The sequence below is a fragment of the Bactrocera latifrons genome, unplaced genomic scaffold (assembly GCF_001853355.1).
Source record: "Bactrocera latifrons isolate USDA-ARS-PBARC rearing strain unplaced genomic scaffold, ASM185335v1 scaffold_347, whole genome shotgun sequence".
Lineage (NCBI taxonomy): Eukaryota > Metazoa > Arthropoda > Insecta > Diptera > Tephritidae > Bactrocera > Bactrocera latifrons.
In genome coordinates this window covers 188976-207779 of record NW_017536987.1, presented here as the reverse complement: position 1 = coordinate 207779, position 18804 = coordinate 188976, and the positions used below count along the sequence as shown (strand labels likewise).

Sequence of the window (18804 nt, the reverse complement as noted above, 5' to 3'; positions counted from 1 at the left end):
TAGTTACTGAAGCGGTTTAGTGTCTGCAGAGCTTTCTTATACACATCTCTATGTTTTAAGTTCTCTGGATAAACGTTCTCTGTCTATACTTTACGTTCTTTGGCTGAGAGCGCTTAAACATTTTTAAAGCTGCGCAGTCACATTATTGCTGTTACTATCACTGTTGATTAACATTTTCTGTTAGACAATCGTGCTTATATCGTCCATTAACACTTCTAACTACTTGCCTACAGGACAAAACTGTAGTGACTATGATATTAGGAAACCAGAAAAAAGTAATAAAGGGCTATGTTCGGGACTTTTGCAACACGCTGTAATCAAAGCCAGGGAAATAGCTTAAGGTGTAAAATGTCAACCAGAGGATCGGAATCAAACCAATTTTATACACACATATAGTATACATACAAACGAAAATCATTATATTTAACATATGGGAGTTGGGGTAGTATCGACCCGATTTTATCCATTAACTATTATCATGCCACATACTAAAGAAAATATTGCCTTGGTTTCGTGCCGGTTCGATTCGCTTACTTTCTCTGTGATTATAAAAATAAAAAACTATTACTTTGAAAAGCATAAACTAATGAAATAAATACACAGAGTACTTATGAACACATGTTTATAAATATTTTAGAAATAAAAGTTGAAGCCCTTTTGAAGAACATATGTTATACATATACATTTTTTTTGCATCAAGCTACGTAACAAGCGTTATTCGATGCCGCGCTATCTGTGCCGGTGCCTTGTATGCAAGCCTCAGCTGTCTCGTCAAAGTAGTAACCGACAGCGCAGGTGTTAACTGATTTTTTAACGCCATTTTCGCATACCAAATATTTGCGACATGTTGTGTCGACAGCGTTGACAAACTGGCTCTTAGAAAATTGGCATCGATCGCAGTCGTATGTTTTAGCATTGCTACGTAGTACACATGTTTTTGTTGTAATGTCGTAGTAATAATTAGTACTGCACGAATAACTCTTCCACACACTGTTTTCACATTTTAAATAGTCGCTGCATATACTAGAAGCTTTTATATTCCCTTCTGTGGTGCAGGTGCCGAAAGATTCTACATCAGGTTGAATGGTGATTCCAGTAACTTGGGCACACTCATAATCGGCCTCAAGCACACATGAACCTGTTTTGACGTCGTATGCCTTGGAGTAGTGTAAGAAAAAGGCTTATTTATAACTTGAATGGCATACATGTGTGCAAGCACTACTTACCAATTCATCTTTACAAAAGCCTGTGATCAATTTATTATTTCTACACACTTGCCATTTTCCACATTGTTTTGTGCTACCAAAGTATTTGTTGTTTTTCATAATTTGGCAAATAGTTGTAAAGTTGGAAGTAAGAGCCGTGGCAACAGTGGAACATGAGCCAAATTTGCATACGCCGTTGCTGAAAATTAAATTGTTAGCGCAACTTCCACTTCCGGCCTCTTTGCCGTTTTTGCAGTAAATCCAGCCATTGCATGTACCAGATTTTCGTACAAAAGTTCCATCCGCTCCAGTGCAAGGATTACTCAGGTTAAGAGTACATTGAAATTCACTCTCAGCGACGCAGTCTTGCACATCTTTGCTGAAACTACTGCCGCTGGGACAATCGTAAGGCGTAGCTACGCCATTGTTGCATGTGTAGTAGCGCTGACAAGAGTCGATACTGCCAATCCGTAAGCCATCGGTGACCACTGTACACACGCCGTTCACATTGTATTCGGCGGATATAGAATTGGCCAACGCCAAAATGAGCCAACTCACTATAAATTGTTTCTCTGTAAAGAGGGGTGATTGTTAAAATAATTATTAGTTGTTTTAATCAAGTATGGTCTTACAAATGGTATACACATATGTATGTGGATATCCTTTAAAGGCTTGTACAATTAAAAACATATACACTTATTGCTTTCTATTAAATTTATCTTTTTAACATATGTAAGTATGTCCTCATTATAAATTATTGCTTACCTAACATTTTTCGTATTCAATCAATGGTGGTGTGAAAATTTTCAAGTATTTTAGTACACTGACTGGTAATGAAACATGCTGACCGTTTTTATAGTACGGATAGCGGTGATTCAATATTTAGCTTCTGGCTCTAGATTAGATCAAATAACGGAGTGAAAATTTTTAATTAATTTATTTTTTCTTCTCGGTTATTGAAGAAGCGACTGAAGTGATAAGGAATTCTCACACTAAGCAATAATTACGAGTTTTGCCTGCTTTCTGTTTATCTTCTAAACAGTGGTTACGAAATTGAAGTGTCTTAAAAAGCAAGTGATTCACATATTTTTAATTAAAACAAATATTCGCCATTAAATTAATTAATAACGTCATTAGCGATGGACTTATTTCCAATATAGATGCTTAGCTTATTCTTCCTATAAAAGAATAAAAAATAACAAAAATGATTGTATTAAGCAAATACTTCAAATTTAAATCCATAGTAATGCACTTTGTATAAACTTTGAAATATTTGAATCGCATTGTCCAGAAAAGTGACAGCACCAAGTCAACTATCGGTTATTAAAGATTACTGTAAGAGTTTTTATGAGCTTCTTAAAGCCGAATTCAAAAAACGACCCCAAACTTTAGCCCATATATCTAATACGTTACTTATAGTGAGATCAAAGATTAAATTCCTGAAACAGCCATTTAAAATGTTTGTTACAGCTTCGAGTTGATGACAAATATCAGAAACTATAACTGCTGTTTTAAGTAGTCGTACAATTTAAATACGGTGGTAGTACCATAAAACATAAATGAAAGTTTCAATAATATTTTCTAACAAAATAATTAACTGTTTTAATATAAATGGGCACTTGAATTAAACATCCGTTATTAAGCATATTTCTGAATTTTATTATAAGTTCTGAATAATATTACAAATAATTACAATGTGTATTTGATTGTTATTTTTATTTTGTTTGTTTAGTTTATTCTATCCAGATACATATATCGATTGTATTTTTCCATTCAATTTATGCTAGAGGTTTTAAGATCGAAGGCTCTTCCTTACTAATAATAGATTGCATTTCTCAATATAAGGTAGTTTTGCGATTTATTTTGCTACAGTGGTAGCGGTATCAGTTTCGGTAGCATTTGCACAGCATTTAAAATCTGGGCTTACTGATACGCAACCGCCCATCTTTTCATTGAAGTAACCGCTGTTTGGGCATGGCTCTGAGTCCTTTTCGACACCATTTGAACAGTACAAGTAATTATGACAATCGGTACCGAATGCATTTGCAAATGTGCCAGTGGTTCCTAAGCAACGATCACAATCATTATAAGCATCAACACGGTTTACACAAGTTTCAGTATCTGTATCGTAGTATAAGCTGCCAGCGCACTTCGTCAGTTGGTATTTTGTACCATCGCATTCGTAATATTGATTGCATGCGACAGCCTTTTTTTTGGTTCCCTTAATTACATATGCACATAAGTATATTAATTGTTCTTATCAACATAATATAAATAAACTACATATTTACTTACTTTGGTTGTGCATGCACCACCACCACCATTTGCTGTCACATCTAACTCCGGGTCGTTAGTTACCTGTATTTAATTTAAACATGTTATAAAAAATGAAGTCCTAGTGGTAATTGTTAGATGTCTACAAATTGAATATACCTGTGAGCAATCAACGTTTGAAGCATAATCGCACATCTGTTTCGCTGTATTGTAAAGCAAATTATTTTTACAAATTCCATATTCGAACTTGGTGTCGCTAGTACATTTTAACCATCCTGAACAATTAAAAGCATTACCAAAATAAACTCCTACTTGTACATACGAACACAAATTGATCGGTGTGTCTGCATCAGTATTCTCAGTACTAGTTGTCTGGCAGTTTACCTCGGAAGGGTAGTTACAAGTTTGGTTCTCCTCGTCAAAATATAGACCGTTAGGGCAATTACCGACTTCTGCGCCTGTGCTTGAGCAGTAATAATAGTCTTCACAAGAATCAGGCTTAGCAACAAAAGATCCTACGGCATGTCCGCTACAGGGAGACGAAGAAGATGAGGTACAATACGAGGGAGCTACACCAACGCAACTTTGTGAATTCTTATCGAAATAGGTGCCAGCGGCACAGCTTTGAGCGGTAGCGTTTCCATTGGAGCAAGAATAATACTGTGAACAAGAATCGCCACTGGCAATCAGGGCACCATTCTTCAGCAGTAAACAGATGTTGTCCATATCTACGGCGGCGTTGGTCATGGAACTGCAGAGCAGTATAATTCCCAACGCATAGTGAATAGGAGAACCAGCTTTAAAGAGGAATTGAAATTACTTTTATTGTAAATGCCTGTGTAAATATGGTTAAAACGTAAATACCAAATTTTATATGTTTCACTTACTAAGCATTTTCGGATATCGTTTTAATATTAAGTAACTATTTTAATTGAATTAGGCAGACACGAGTGTGTTTCTTGAACTGTGTTAAGCCAATTTGGAGCATCATGTATTTATACTCAATAATGTTGTCGCTGAATTTTCGGTTTCTGATAATTTTTGACATTTCAACAAGACATGTTTGTGATATATTTAATTGATCACTTTTTATGCAAAAAGGAAATGTTGATAATTTCACTTCGCGGCATTAGCGTAGCCTTAGGCCCATTTGTCACTGGCTGTCAACTTCAAGAGGAGGAAAAGTTAAATCCACAATACCAATTCAAGGTGTTGGTATTCCATTAATAATTTGAAATGTTCACTAGATGCCTATCTAGCTTATGATAGAGTATTTACTAAGCCCTATGACTAAATGATAATACCCCTATATGTAATTACATTGTACGTAGTTATGATCAAATTACATATTTTTACTGAAATATACTATAAATCATATTGGCATAAGTGGATATATATATACAAATGTATCTACAAATGTTTTTTGGATATATTCACCCTGACGTCCGTGTAGTTTTAATAATTAAATAAAAAATTATATATTATTTGCTAATTTAAGAAGTAAAATTCAATCTATACCATTTATTGCACCAATTACCAATTTTTTTTTAAATTATTTTCAGTAAAATTGTAAACACAACAATAATATGTGCATTATATATAAGTAATGATGAAATGGAGGACAATAAGTGATTCTGTTTCGGTATATACAAACGAATATCAAGTTAGTTGTGGGAGCATGAACAGGATCACTAGACGAATTAATGTATTGATGAATAGAAGCATAGAAATTAAGACTTCCTGGTTTTTAAAGTGGGTAGTCCCACCCTCGAAAATGTTTAATCTATTAATCTCCTGAACAATTAAATTTATAAAATAATAAGTAAAGTGGAGCATTCATTTTGTCATAGCGTTAACATGAATTATACTCGAATTGCATGAAATGTATTTGTTTTTTGTATGCGTATACATGCACAATTATTTGTAGACACATAAAGTAAAAGTGAAACCCCGAAGATAAATCGTAAGCATATAGTTAGCCTCAACAGAGGCCAGGTGTGAGGACAGAGAATCGCGTATTCTTATCAAACAGTTTCCGAAAGATATCCGAAGTTTGTTGCTTGTTATGATTTTGATATTTCTACTCAGTCAAACTGGTACAATCCACGCTAATTAAGCCCATGGTGGCAGCATTCTAAAAGCATGACTAAAGTTACCAAAATGTAGAAGTATACACTCCACGCATTTACTAGACGGAGGGTCACACCTTTAATCTTTTGAGAAATATATTTCATGTAAAATTGTATTATATATTATATTAATGTTTTTTAACATTCTAATTCGCAAAATGCGTAATAAAAGATAACTTCTTATTCTTATGTGTGCATCCGGTTGTTTTTCAGCGAATAACAAATAAGTTCTAATTCTGGTGTTATTTTATTAATCTGTAGCTAATGAAATGTCTTAATGAATTGTTTGCTCCGAGGGGTATACTCTAAGAGGTGGCGTTGAATACAGAAGGAAGGACGACCAATGAAACTAATACATTTCACTGCTTTGTTAATTTCTTTGTCTCGGTTTTGTGTTATTATCTACCTTGATAAGTCTTTATCAAATAATATGATAAGGGAGCCACAGTCAAAAGCCGAATCATCTAAGCTTTGTTCTTAATTTAGTTAATTAACAATATAATAAATGACACAGTGGAACAAACTGACCACACCAATTTGGGGATAACTTGTAAAATAAAGAAACGAGAGAAACTCTTTCAGCTTGTCTTTATTGAAAAACTAAAATTAATTGAAAAAATTTTTAATTTTCACCCCATTTTTCTCTAAATTTATTATAAGAAACGTTAATATAATGTTATATGTGACAGTTTAATCATCAATCTTCACCACGACAATACGAGCACTCACCCATCAACTGAAACAACTGCATTTTCGGGCATTCAAAACATCGATTTGATGAGTCATCCACGCTTAGTCCGGACTTGGCACCGAATGTCAGCGTTTTATTTCCGTACGTAAAAAATAAACTAGGATGACAACGTTTTTCGACACGTGAAGAGACGGTTGTTCTTGTTGAACATCCCCTTTTAATTCAAGCTGAATTGTACCACTGTGTTAAGTATTAATGAAACGACGATTGTATTTACATGCAATACATTAGTTAAAACAATTATCAATGAAGTTATTTCGAGTTGATCTAGTAGAAATCTTTAGGGCCGATATAGCGTTCATATACACTAGCATAAGCAGCTCAACCAAACAGAAATGGAATTATGACATAATTGTATGTTAAATGCTTAATGCCATTATGAAACTTGTGATTTATGGCGTTTAACCTACTTAACTTTATAGAGTAATATTTATTTATAATAATTACCTAAGTATTTAAGTTTTTTTGATTTAATGCTTTGATTTGAAAATTCCTTGCAATTAGAGTTCATAGAATTACAAAAGCTCGTGTATAAGAATTAGTTCGTTCAGTATTTAAGAACATCGCACACAGACGGTTTCCCATTGATAATAGCCTAAGAAAACATTTAAATATTTTGTGTTTATTATTTACAAACAACGTCGAAAGAATGCGTAAGTGTTCCTAAATTACGTTTTCAAATTAATAATTTACTGTTTTTCGGTTTTTATTCTAAAAATAGTGGACAAAGAGATATGTTTAATGTTGTTGCTTTCCGTCGCCGTGAATGCTAGCTTCGATCCGGATGAAATTTGTGGATTACTTTCGAACGGTACACGTATCAAAGATCCTCGCGCCTGTAATGCATGGATAACATGTATTGATGGAGTACCTTACGCTGGCACCTGTCCAGATGATCACTTTTACGATCGTAACACATATTCTTGTGTCAATTCGACCAGTATAAAGTGCATTTCAAGTAATCCATGTGCGACTTTGACTGATGAAACCGGTTTTGCAGCTGATCCTTATACTTGCGATGGCTATTATTATTGCAATAATGGCACAGCAGCACACGGCGTATGCCAAACGGGTTATAATTTCAATCCTGGAACGAATGACTGTATTCGAGGTTATGCCTGCGCAATAACAATGAGCCCGGATAGTTATTGCAACATTCTGCCCGACGGCGTGTTTATCAAGGATCCAAACAATTGTGTGGGTTATCAGCTATGCTGGAATGCTCAAGTATTAAGTCGCGAATGTCCAGATGGATATTACTATAACGCGTTAATGGCTGACTGTGATTATTCATCCAATGTGAACTGTACCGAAACATCAACCACTTTACCAGATTTAGTGGCTTCTGAGTTGTGCAATCAGACTGGCATATTTGTATCAGATCAGTCTAGTTGCAATGGTTATTACTACTGCRGTACGGGAATGGTGAACGGCAAGTCTGGTATAGTGTTACAGCATGGCATTTGTCCAAACGGAAGATTCTTTGATGAATCAAACGGTGGTGAATGTGTACCACGTACTAATATCGCATGCAACTATAATAATTGTGTTGGTTTGGCTAGTAATAAAATCGCGTTGGTTAATGTAGTAAATGACGGGTGCCATGGATACACAATTTGTCAAGGTGGCGTGTCCATCGGCAATGGCACTTGCCCTAACAGTGGCTACTTCGATGAGCTTAACCAGTCTTGTACAAATGAGACTATCAGCTTCGCAGCATGTGCCACTTCATAGTCCACAAATGTAATTTTTTAATATAAGTATTTATTTCAACATAATAGTTAATATTTTTATATATAAATGGCTAACATTCTCGTGTGAATAACCTTTTTTGATGACTGGCTCGCAGCCTAACTTCTGCTCACATACATTAATGAATTATTATTAATGTATTCCAATCTATGTGTCATAACTATACTATACTTAATCAACTTATTTAGAGATAAAATGATTGCGAAGCATCAATGATAATAAATCGAAGCAAAACGAGTGCGTTTTTAAGTGATAACTGAATTTATTGAAATGTAGTAAACATATTTTTTTTAGGAAATTAATTATTTATTGTTGCTTTTTTAAGTTATAATTTATTATCATAACGCGATGGTAGAAACTGGGAATAAGTATTGATTAGATAATTAGTTCTTGGAATACGTAAAGGTATATAAATAAAATGAAGAATTATAGAACTCTRGCCGACTTGACTGACTAATGCAAGTGCAATGTGAACACTGGAATTAACTGAAGCAATTTTGTTGTGTACGAAGTTATTATTATAATATATACAAAGTTTTACGTTATTTTACTACGAACAAATTTTAGTTGAATTAAACTAACGAGACTTTCGAGAATTTCAACAGTTAGCACCTTCAGAACTAGTGAAAGGCAGACCTTGTATGTCATTAGATCAATGATGAGCTTAATAAAGAAATTACATATAGCAAATATACAAAAAAAAGAAAGATATAATCTTTTATAACCATTTGTTGGTATATTTGCTTATACAAAAACATAATGAGTTGTAGTTGTTATTTATAATTTAAGCTGATTGATAATTTTAGGCCGAACAAGCTATATAGCTGATGTTATGTGGTGTGCATCCTTGGGTACGTTCATCGAAGAAATAGTTTGTGTCACATTTACCACTGGCGATGGTTACGCCATTTTTACAGCGAGCATATGCGCTACAGTCCCCAGCCACATTGACATATTTGTTATCCATTCCCTCGCAACGGTCTAAAGCGCATTTGACATTCAGACGGTCACGACATGACCAAGTTGCGCTATCAAAAAAGTATCCTTCTTGACACTTTAAATGCATAGGTTTGCGATCAGGTTTTCCATCCTTCTGCTTGGCACATATATAATATGCGCTACATGATTGATCGTCGGCAATATAGCCCTCTCGTACAAGGCCCTCCGTGCCGCAAATTTCGATTTCAGTTTCGAGTTCAGGTGCTAAAGGATGGCAAACTGCCTCCTTGCGAGCTACGCACTTCAATGTCGTATAATTAAATGCTTGACCTTCTGCACACTGCAAAGAACTTAGTTTGCCGTCTTGCGCACATTGCTGATATTTTGTACAATCGGTGATGTCGGCGAATACTGTTTCACCAGGTATCGAATTACAAATTGGGCTTGCAGTTAAGTTTTCAACTTGTTTAGGGCATTGATATTCATTTGAATACACACAAGAACCTTTTTTGGGATGGAATACTAAATCTTTGGGACAATTTGAATAGGCTTCCTGACCATCCATACAGTAGATGTAACTGTTGCAATTTTTGGGATCTGCCAAGAAAGTGCCATCTTTCATTGAAGCACACTGGTTAACATCATTGTTTCCGGTATTCTCGAAGGGACATATTACGTCTTCTGACGCTTCACAACGACTCAGATCTTTGTTAAAATATAAGCCAAACGCACAGTAACCTTCATCATAGTCTTGACCACTAAGTGTGGATGGACACTGAACCCAATTGTCGCAAGAATTTGGACGCAAAATAAAGATGTTTGGTGGCATCTGTTTACAAATGTCCTCAACCGTTAACGCTTCCATTTCAGATTTCACTGCAGTAATGGCAACCGCGGCCAATAAGGTAAAAGTTGTTTCTGAAGTAAAATTATATTAAATGTAACGATATAATTACTATTCAGATTAGATCATATATTGCATTACTTACTCATGCACATCTTTGGAAGGAACATCTGTCAGTTGTCTAGCAAAATTGTATTCTCTGGAGATTTTGAGTTATTTGTTATTTCAAGTGCGATTTTGTTAGACAATTGATTTGCATAACAGAAACTTCACTGGCGATAATTTCGATTTGCAGCGTCTCTTTTATATCCAACAATTTACATTTGCATTTTATCATTGCTAAAGATCTATGATTGTCATTACTATTACGCTCTTTCCATATTTTTGATCTTAGATAATGAGAGAAACAAAAGCAATCGTCGAAAAGTGATTAAACGAGAGAAGCAATCGAAATATCTTGATAAGATACCTTTTTGCTAAGTACATGTACTTCTCTGGTGAATATGTGATGAAGGCCTTACAATCTTTACAGTCAATGAACATTTGTAATTTAGTTAAATTATCATAAATTTTGTAAAATTACGAACATAGCATATTATCATATGATCTAATATCAGCACCAACAGTATTTCAGGACAAAAAATCGAATATGCTACAATTGAAATTTCAATCTCTCAAATATTTCAGAAGTGTTTTGTGACTTCAGTTCATTTTGTGTATGTTTTTGTTTTTTTATACAAGTATATGGTATGTGCATAASTAAAAATTTAGGTAGGCTTTCCAAATATGTCATTAGCTTATTAGAGCCTTAATGCCGTCATTTTGACCAACGCTTGTGTAAGTACTTAGCTATTTTATTGATTAAATTGGAATGTAAAATCGGTAGCCGTAGATAAATTTAAGATAAAATTTTGAGGAGACAGTTTAAGAATCCAAAGAAAATATTATTATTTTTATTATTACAAATTTATTAGCAGCTTAAGGGACGGAAATCATTTCATTTGGTGCATAAAGATTTGATTTTCAAAATAAGATTATGATATTTTGGGAAAGACGCATATTAGGTTTTGTTCTCATAACTTCCCATTAGTCAAATTTATGAAGCTACATCAAAAATTAATGTATTTGTGGTCTGAGTATGAATTTTTTATGCAATTGCATCGACATAATAAGAAGTTTATGTTGGTGGCTTGTGAGCTATAAGATTTCCTTTAAAGATTGGCGGCTGGCTTTTGGTGAGGTTAGGATAAGAGGTCGATCGTGAGAGAAATCTTAATTGAACTGCTTAGAATGTCGGTCCGTTGTGGTACTTAAAGAAAATAATATAAAATTACAAATCGACTAAGTGCTTTGAGCCTGTCACAAATTTGATGTCTTCTAGAAGGTCGAAGGTAAGACTATCTAGATGTTTCAACCTCAGTTTTGCAAAGGCTGGACAATGGGGGAGAAAGAAGCTAATGCCTAATTGGTTTTTTTTACGTCTATCAAACATTGCACGGAGTGAACAGAAGGAAGAAAAATAAATTTAAGTAATGTTCGCTAAAAGCACCCAACATATGTCTGAATTGTTAATTTTAAATTCGATATCTCATACAATAAGATAAATTTATGTTAACTGTCTGTTGTTGCTYACTTTCCTCAAGTACTTCAGCTGATTTTCAAGAGCATCAGCTGCTTTCAATTAAGACCATCGCCATTATAACAGCTATTTATTTCAGTGTTTAGTAATTTACTCCAACATAATATTGGGTTATTCAAATCTATGATATCTATAATATCTATTATATCTACTTACTTTCCAAAAGGTTTAAAAATAAACAAAATAATCAAGTTTTCTGTATAAAGTTTATTGGCACTGTATTACTTTTACTGGACTTATGGCATACAGGCTGCATAAGTAATAGTTTCTTGAGTGCAAACCTGTGAGCGTTCATCGAAAAAAAATCCGGTTTTGCATTTACCATTATTCACTGTAACGCCATTTTTACAATGTGCATAGGACGCACAATCGTCGATAACATTGACGTATTTGTTACCCATTCCTTCACAACGGTCCAAGTAGCACTTAACATTCACACGATTGCGACAGGACCATGTATTGCTATCAAAGAAGTAGCCTGTTTGACATTTAAGATGTATAGGCTGGCGGTCAGGTTTTCCATCTTCTCTCTGGACACATATATAATATGCACTGCAAGATTCTTTATCGGCAATGTAGCCAACTAAGGTATTATTGTCGCTGCCGCAAACATCAAGCTCTGGTTCAAGTTCTGGCGCTAAAGGGTGGCAGACCACTTCGTTTCGGGGTACACACTTCAGGGTAGAATAGTTGTATGCTTCGCCTTCGGTACACTCTAAAGAGTCCAGTTGATCTTCTTCGTCACATTTGTAATATTTAGTACAGTCATTGGTATTCGCAAGTAAGATGCCTTTTGGTACAGCTTTACAAATGGGATTGACGTTGGCTACAACTTCTTTTACTACACAATTGTAATCCTTTGAATATACACAGGCTGACTGTTCTGGATTGAATATTAAACCATAAGGACAAGTGGATTGCATTTCTTTTCCATTGTTGCAAAAAACGTAACCACTGCAGTTATCTGGATCCTCCAAGAAGGTACCATCCTCTTTGGTAGCGCAACGATTGCTGGWTTCAGCAGATGCATAAGGACAGACAACATCTTCAATGCTTTCACAACGACCAGTGTCCTTATTGAAATATAAGCCGAAAACACATGAACCTTCTTCGTAATCTTCAGCACCAAACGACGACGGACAGCGAACCCATTTATCACATATGTTAGGGTATAAAATAGTGGTACCCGGGGCAACTTGCTTGCAGATCTCCTCAACGGTTGGTTCGCTTTGTTCAGCGTAGATCGATGAGAAAATGAAGCAGAGCAAAATAGCAAGCGGTGCTGTAAATAAAATACCATTATATTTAGAATATCTTAAATTGTATCCTAGCGTGCCACTAGAGAACATTTAAGGCAGCTTTGTTTCTTTACTAACATTTGAACATTGTTATATGGGCTCGCAAAATTTGGCAATCAGCAATGTTATTTGAATTCTTCGTTCTACAACTTATAATACCGCTACCGCTGTGATGGGTGTTCCCAGATATTTTAGTTGATCAACTGAACAATTTTTTAATGTTACGTTTATATTATACGATTCTGCGGTACTTTTCGGTAGGCAGCCAAAAGTGTTGATAATCGTATCAATAATTGAGACAATAAAATATTTCCTCGATAAAATTGAACATCTTCAATAAAGGAACGAAAACACACCAGATGGTATGAATTTGTAATAGCATTTTTAAGAATTAAAATACGAAATCTTCACAACAAAATACATGACAACGGAAATGAAAAGAGGCAAGTTCGGTATTTTGTATCACATTTCGTTTTGTAGATAAGTTCGACAAACGTTTGTTTATCATTATTGTGAGTCATTTTGTAAGTAATTTTTTTGTGGAGATTTTCACAATATGCACTCTGAGAGAGTAGCGGTTCAGTTCACGAGTATTAATTTACACTTAGGCGCTAATGCTGTTATTTCTAGTTTGAAATTTCGGCATTTTCGTTTTTATTTAACAACGTTTCTTCACGAAATGTGGTATGGCTAATTGCCCAGACCAGTACAATCTCCGAAGAAATTGTTTAGATCGGATGACTGTAGATATCACAAAAACTATTCAATCGGAATAAAGTTCTTATATCGAAACTTTTTTATTTGACAAGGGATTATTATCCAAGCCAATGCACGAATTTCCGAACAAATTGTTCAGATCAGATCACTATAACCTATAGCTTCAAAACGGCCCAACTAAATAATATTTCGTGTATAAAAATTTTTTTATTAGGAAGCATTAGTGCTATGGAAAGCATAAACAGTGAAATCTCTAATAAACTAACATAGGCTGCACCAGCCTTCTTGTCCTATTAAGTGAAGTTGTTCGCTTAATAGATTKTCTTTAGCAAACATCAAAAATGCTGAAACCAGCCCGTGCATAATGGCCGCAGGAGACGTCCTCTTTAAACAGCGTCCGTTTGATAGAGAATTCACTGTACTATTAGTTTTAGTCATAATTTTTCCACCTAAGATTTATTAAGAAACTTATTACTTTTTTACGATCTTGCATGCAATATCCATCTGTGGAAGAAACCATATACATTAGAGTGAGTTGATTGTGTATGCGGAAAATGTTTATTTAAGAGACTATGAATCTGAAACCAGCATTTTTTAAGACGATTAAGATTTATATCAAAGCTTTTGACACTGTATGAGCGATAGCGGCATTCACATATTAATATGAATTTAGAAAATAGTGRAAATATTAGATAAATTTATAATTATCGTAAAATAAATATAAATATAACATTTTTTTACGAACAAGTGATGTTATGAGCAAAGGAAATATTAGCCCTAGCGTTGATAATTGTAAATATTGTTGATGTCCCCCATAAGTATTGCTACTGCTAAAGGATGTCTCAACGAGAAATGTCCTTATTTTTGTAGCAAATGTAGTTGCCTTTAAGATCTACCTCTCCACTAATACACATTTGCAAAACAAACCGACTAATAGAATTGAATCATGCCTTTATTTATTATTTGATATAAATGGTATATAATATTTCAAGTACAAATCGGATACGAGGGAACCGTTGGAACACAAGCCTGGAGAACTTCATCAAAATATGGAGCGTTTGTTGGACAACTCGTGGATGTAGTACTTTGTTGGCCACCACTACAATAATAATATTTTTGGCAACTTGATGAAGGGTCAGTGACAAAACTGAGATTGATGTTTGCACAACGATTTTTCAAACATTTAACTTGGTTAGCCTGGACGCACGTGCTGGATGTACCATCGAAATTAAGCGTGTATGGACATGATCTCCATATACCCGTTCCGGTTGTACTATCACAAGTATAGTAGCCATAACATGTTGAATCATCCGCGAAATACTGGGGTGCAGATGTTTCTCTATATCCCGAGCATATGCTTGTATCAGGTGGAAGTGTATTTGTACTAACAGTAGAGCACGGATTAGTGCTTTGACATTTTCCAGTTAAGGCATTAAAAAAGCCGTTTTTACATGTACCTTCAGTACCCGAACCATCTAGACATCTTAAGTAATTGCCACACGTTTCGGCTCCAGCAAACTCGTTATTTGGAATTAAACGACAAATGGAATCCGCTGGGCAAGTATATGTGTTAACRCATGTGCCTAAAGTCGGATTGAAAAGCTGGTTGTTAGGACATTCCGTACATCCCATTATGGTTTTGTTTTTGCAATAGCAGTATTGCGTACAATCGCTTGGTTGAGCGACTAAAGTATTATCGTCCGAATGCTCACAAATATTCTGTGCGGAAGTACCGCATTGTACTTTACTTGCGTAATTACAAATGCCTTTTTTCGAATCGTATAAAAAGCCATCGCTACAATTTCCTGTAGCTTTCAGTACTCCATCTTCGCAAGCGCCCCAACCTTGGCAGTTAGTTGGATTGGCAATATAACCAGTATAGTAGGCACACGTTTCATTCATTGTGTAAGTGGCTTCAACTACATCCTGATGCAAGATCAATAGACCGAAAAGAGTTAGCAGCATTTTTGCCATATTTATGGTGGCTAGTAAACCTTTAGGAATAAGAGATATAATTGTACTCAGTTTACCTTTGGAAATAAAATTTTCAAATTTTGGTAGATATATAAGTGTTTCTAAACAAACTACAACTACAATAATTGTAAAATTTGTTTATTAACTAATTATTAGCCTTTGGCTATAAGCGACTTGACTCTTAAGCGGTCGTTAGTTCACCAATAACCAAAGTCTTCAACCATATATTTATGTATGTATATATTACCCTTCATTTTTATATTCCTTTCTTTGTTAATTGTGCTGAGTCCTTTCAACTTCTTAAGATGTTGTAAGCCGCCTGATGTCTTGCAGGAACTACCGCCACAACTACTTCTGTGTATTCTTCAACTTGTGTAGGCGAATTTATAGGTGCCACTTCCGCCACAGTGACTCCAGTGTATGTGTATTATTTAATTTAGACATGTTTCTTATCGATAAGTAGTATATATGTAAGTCTCATTTCCTGCAGTTGTATTTTTCCTCCATCCGAAAAAGATACTTACATAGAAATACCTCTTAAGCGTGTTAGCAAAAACGAGATAAGACCGACATAATTGTATTGCGATATTAATGCGCGTTCATGTGGATGAACATTTCTACCTGCACATAATACGCAGCATACATACATACTAGAATTTATTTCGATTGTTTTATTAAAATAGTAAGTCTCTGTCTTTATGCGACTTCCTTAAACTCTAGAATGTATATCCAAGCTATTTCCCTTATTATTATGTAGAATTTTATAATATATTTAAACCTTTTTTGATGCAATAAGTATTAATAAAGTGGTCGTCTTTGTGAACCACATTGCTTTTTCCATTAGGTTGTTTAACATCTTAGGCAGTACGAAAGAATATGAATATGAATATGGTTATGGTTCCAGCAGCCAGGTTCAGTTTTATCCTATTGCAAGTAATGAGGACGGTAGTTGTAATTATAATTTACATTAATTACATTTGTTGCCGGATTTTTCTGTATGATATTAATTGCCACAACTCTGCCAATATCTACTCAAGAGAAACAATGGTCATAAAAGGTCTCGAGAATCGATCATAAAAGGGTGAAGAAAAGTAAATGTTAAAGTTGGCATAAACATGTTTATTCATTGAATTTTCTTCTAGGGACACACTACATTCGATGTTAAATCACAAAGCTCTGCCGTTTGATTCCAATATAAACCCTCTGGGCAAGAGGTCAAAACTGGCATACCGATAATGCATATATAATATTTGCCGCAATCTGTGGCGTGTGGTAAATATATTTGACTGTTTTTGGGACAATTAGGTACATTGMGTTCAGGAATATCTACTGCACCTAATGTGGGTGATGTAGGTAGCCGTTGGGGTTCAGCGAGTATGAATCGTGTTGCCTCGACATTTGACGATACACTTGGACCAGGTGGTTGACTTGTGAGACCAAAGCATGCCTTGCACACTTCACTTATTGGAGTATTGCTAAATAACTGTTCACTGGAAAATAATGTAGAAAGCTCGACTTCCGTATTTAACTGCGCAGAGCTCGTTTGGTAAGCACCTCCAGCATAGCAATCGGTCAAGGGGCGAACTTCGCAAACTTGACGTTTATAGTTCCATCCAGCGCCACGTCCGCATTTGTGTTGCATCATATGACCGAATGCACATATATAATACGAGCTGCAGTCGTTAGGATGTGGTAAAAAATAAGTTCCATAGTGGTTGCATGCCACATTTAGAGGGTCATAATTTATCATGGGATCTACTGGCATTCGCGTATTCACATCAAAAGCATATAGATTGATGCTTTCATCCGGCTCCAACTCTGTTTTTAATAAATTCAACTCGTTTGGCGTCATATAGTCTGATCCAGTGACATCCGAATCAAGTTCTGTTTTCAATAAATTCAATTCCTTTGAAATTGTATAGTCAGATGTAGTGGTTTGACTCTCCGTATGTTTATTCGTTGAAATATTAATCTGAAAAGGTATGAGATATGAACTTAGATTTACTGTCATGAGTAATGATGTTCATTAGTTTCACCTTTTTAAATTGGCAATTTGCGCTTTCTGGCCAATTACAAACTTTGTTATCTGCATCAAAATGGAGACCTTGATCACAATAGCTTATCATTGGTACATTTCCACAAATGAAATATGAATTACAATCGCGTGGATTCGGCACAATTGCGCCATTAGAGACATCACTACAAAGCTATGGAAAAAATAACACATATTAGGATTAATTTTTTATATTTTATTTGTTTACCATTTCGGACAAATCTTCTATGCCGGCGCTTAATCCACATAGGTATGCGATAAATGCCACAAGGCACCACATTTTTAATTTTGACAATTGAAACCTTCAACAGTTCAGTGTGTTGTATAACCACTATTTGCCGGTTTTGCACAAATGAATGATTTTTTATAGAATTCGAAATCGTTTGATGGCCACTCAACTTTTATTTAAGGCGTGGCTTGTCGCACAAGTGCTATCAATTAGCTTTACATAGAAGTTCGTGTTCAATGTTTTATTAATTGTATGACAGACATATTTACATTTTCTAGTATATACGAGTATTCCAGAAAAGAATCTGAAAATATTATGTTACCAATAAACTGATAAAAAAAAAAACACAAAAATAATATCAAATACGCTACTACAGAAAAGTCAACCTTGCCGAATTGTTAATATCAATTGCTGCTTACAAAGGTCGAAAGAAATTAAGGACAAGAATTTTAAATATTGCACACGTTTACATTGCTGGCTGGTGTACTGCTGCGAAGTACGCTTTGAGGCTTAGGGAAGTTGTGTATATGAAGAGACCCGAAGATGAACACGACGAAATTCTCCTCCCCTTCAACTGCATTCCTGACAACTTAGTGCGCAATCACTCTGACAGCAGAGCGGCAATATTAGTGCTGAGCTCGCTAACTGTGCATTCAAAGCTATTCAATGACCGTTTGCCCTTACTAGAAATAGCATCAACCTATTTCAGACTCTCCTGGGTGACTGGCGAGATCGCTGCAAGGCGGACATGATAGCCAGAGGGAACTGAGTTGGATGTCCATTGGTCGACAATCAGCTCCGACTTTTGGTCTAAAGTAGAATGCAGACTACATGACAGATCTACTGAACTACTGGCTCTTAGCAAAGCTCAGCATGCCGCAGTCGTAGCCCAATAGGTATTCATTGCTTTCTTTGCACTCTGGATTTTTACATATGCGTGTATACATAAATTTAAAAAATATGATTATACTATTGGAAAAATTGGACCCAGAAATGTGAA

At 35.1% G+C, this 18804-nt stretch overlaps 6 protein-coding genes across 6 annotated transcripts; 1 reads left to right on the top strand and 5 right to left on the bottom strand.

The window, feature by feature from the left end:
- Positions 1–605: 605 nt before the first annotated feature.
- LOC108971521 (peritrophin-48-like) lies at positions 606–2020 on the bottom strand. Its single transcript, XM_018937649.1, has 3 exons — positions 1971–2020; positions 1227–1777; positions 606–1157 (listed from the first exon to the last, which is right to left on the bottom strand). Exons 1-3 carry the CDS (start codon positions 1975–1977, stop codon positions 696–698), a joined length of 1020 nt encoding a protein of 339 aa, XP_018793194.1. The 5' UTR covers positions 1978–2020; the 3' UTR covers positions 606–695.
- Positions 2021–2894: 874 nt separating this feature from the next.
- On the bottom strand, positions 2895–17907 carry LOC108971509. The gene is made up of 11 exons (XM_018937624.1): positions 17784–17907; positions 17559–17729; positions 16666–17494; positions 14808–15542; positions 11856–12815; positions 9000–9968; positions 6015–6084; positions 4367–4401; positions 3639–4276; positions 3501–3563; positions 2895–3426 (listed from the first exon to the last, which is right to left on the bottom strand). The coding sequence occupies exons 1-11, from the start codon at positions 17853–17855 to the stop codon at positions 3064–3066; spliced, it is 4905 nt and encodes a 1634-aa protein (XP_018793169.1). The 5' UTR covers positions 17856–17907; the 3' UTR covers positions 2895–3063.
- LOC108971522 (peritrophin-44) lies at positions 6923–8372 on the top strand. The gene is made up of 2 exons (XM_018937650.1): positions 6923–7012; positions 7081–8372. The coding sequence occupies exons 1-2, from the start codon at positions 7009–7011 to the stop codon at positions 8091–8093; spliced, it is 1017 nt and encodes a 338-aa protein (XP_018793195.1). The 5' UTR covers positions 6923–7008; the 3' UTR covers positions 8094–8372.
- On the bottom strand, positions 8856–10156 carry LOC108971518 (peritrophin-48). Its single transcript, XM_018937646.1, has 2 exons — positions 10040–10156; positions 8856–9968 (listed from the first exon to the last, which is right to left on the bottom strand). Exons 1-2 carry the CDS (start codon positions 10062–10064, stop codon positions 8914–8916), a joined length of 1080 nt encoding a protein of 359 aa, XP_018793191.1. The 5' UTR covers positions 10065–10156; the 3' UTR covers positions 8856–8913.
- Positions 11721–13020, bottom strand: LOC108971520 (peritrophin-44-like). Its single transcript, XM_018937648.1, has 2 exons — positions 12910–13020; positions 11721–12815 (listed from the first exon to the last, which is right to left on the bottom strand). Exons 1-2 carry the CDS (start codon positions 12917–12919, stop codon positions 11770–11772), a joined length of 1056 nt encoding a protein of 351 aa, XP_018793193.1. The 5' UTR covers positions 12920–13020; the 3' UTR covers positions 11721–11769.
- On the bottom strand, positions 14480–15884 carry LOC108971524 (peritrophin-44). The gene is made up of 2 exons (XM_018937651.1): positions 15770–15884; positions 14480–15542 (listed from the first exon to the last, which is right to left on the bottom strand). Exons 1-2 carry the CDS (start codon positions 15774–15776, stop codon positions 14536–14538), a joined length of 1014 nt encoding a protein of 337 aa, XP_018793196.1. The 5' UTR covers positions 15777–15884; the 3' UTR covers positions 14480–14535.
- Positions 17908–18804: the final 897 nt, after the last annotated feature.

What these genes read in the sequence shown, in the direction of transcription:
- LOC108971518 (XM_018937646.1), bottom strand. Translation starts at nt 10,064, where the DNA reads ATGTTCCTTCCAAAGATGTGCATGA. An exon ending in CCTTCCAAAGATGTGCATGA is followed by an intron (nt 9,969 to 10,039) that starts GTAAGTAATGCA and finishes ATTTTACTTCAG; the next exon opens with AAACAACTTTTACCTTATTG.
- LOC108971521 (XM_018937649.1), bottom strand. An exon ending in GCTTTTGTAAAGATGAATTG is followed by an intron (nt 1,158 to 1,226) that starts GTAAGTAGTGCT and finishes CACTACTCCAAG; the next exon opens with GCATACGACGTCAAAACAGG.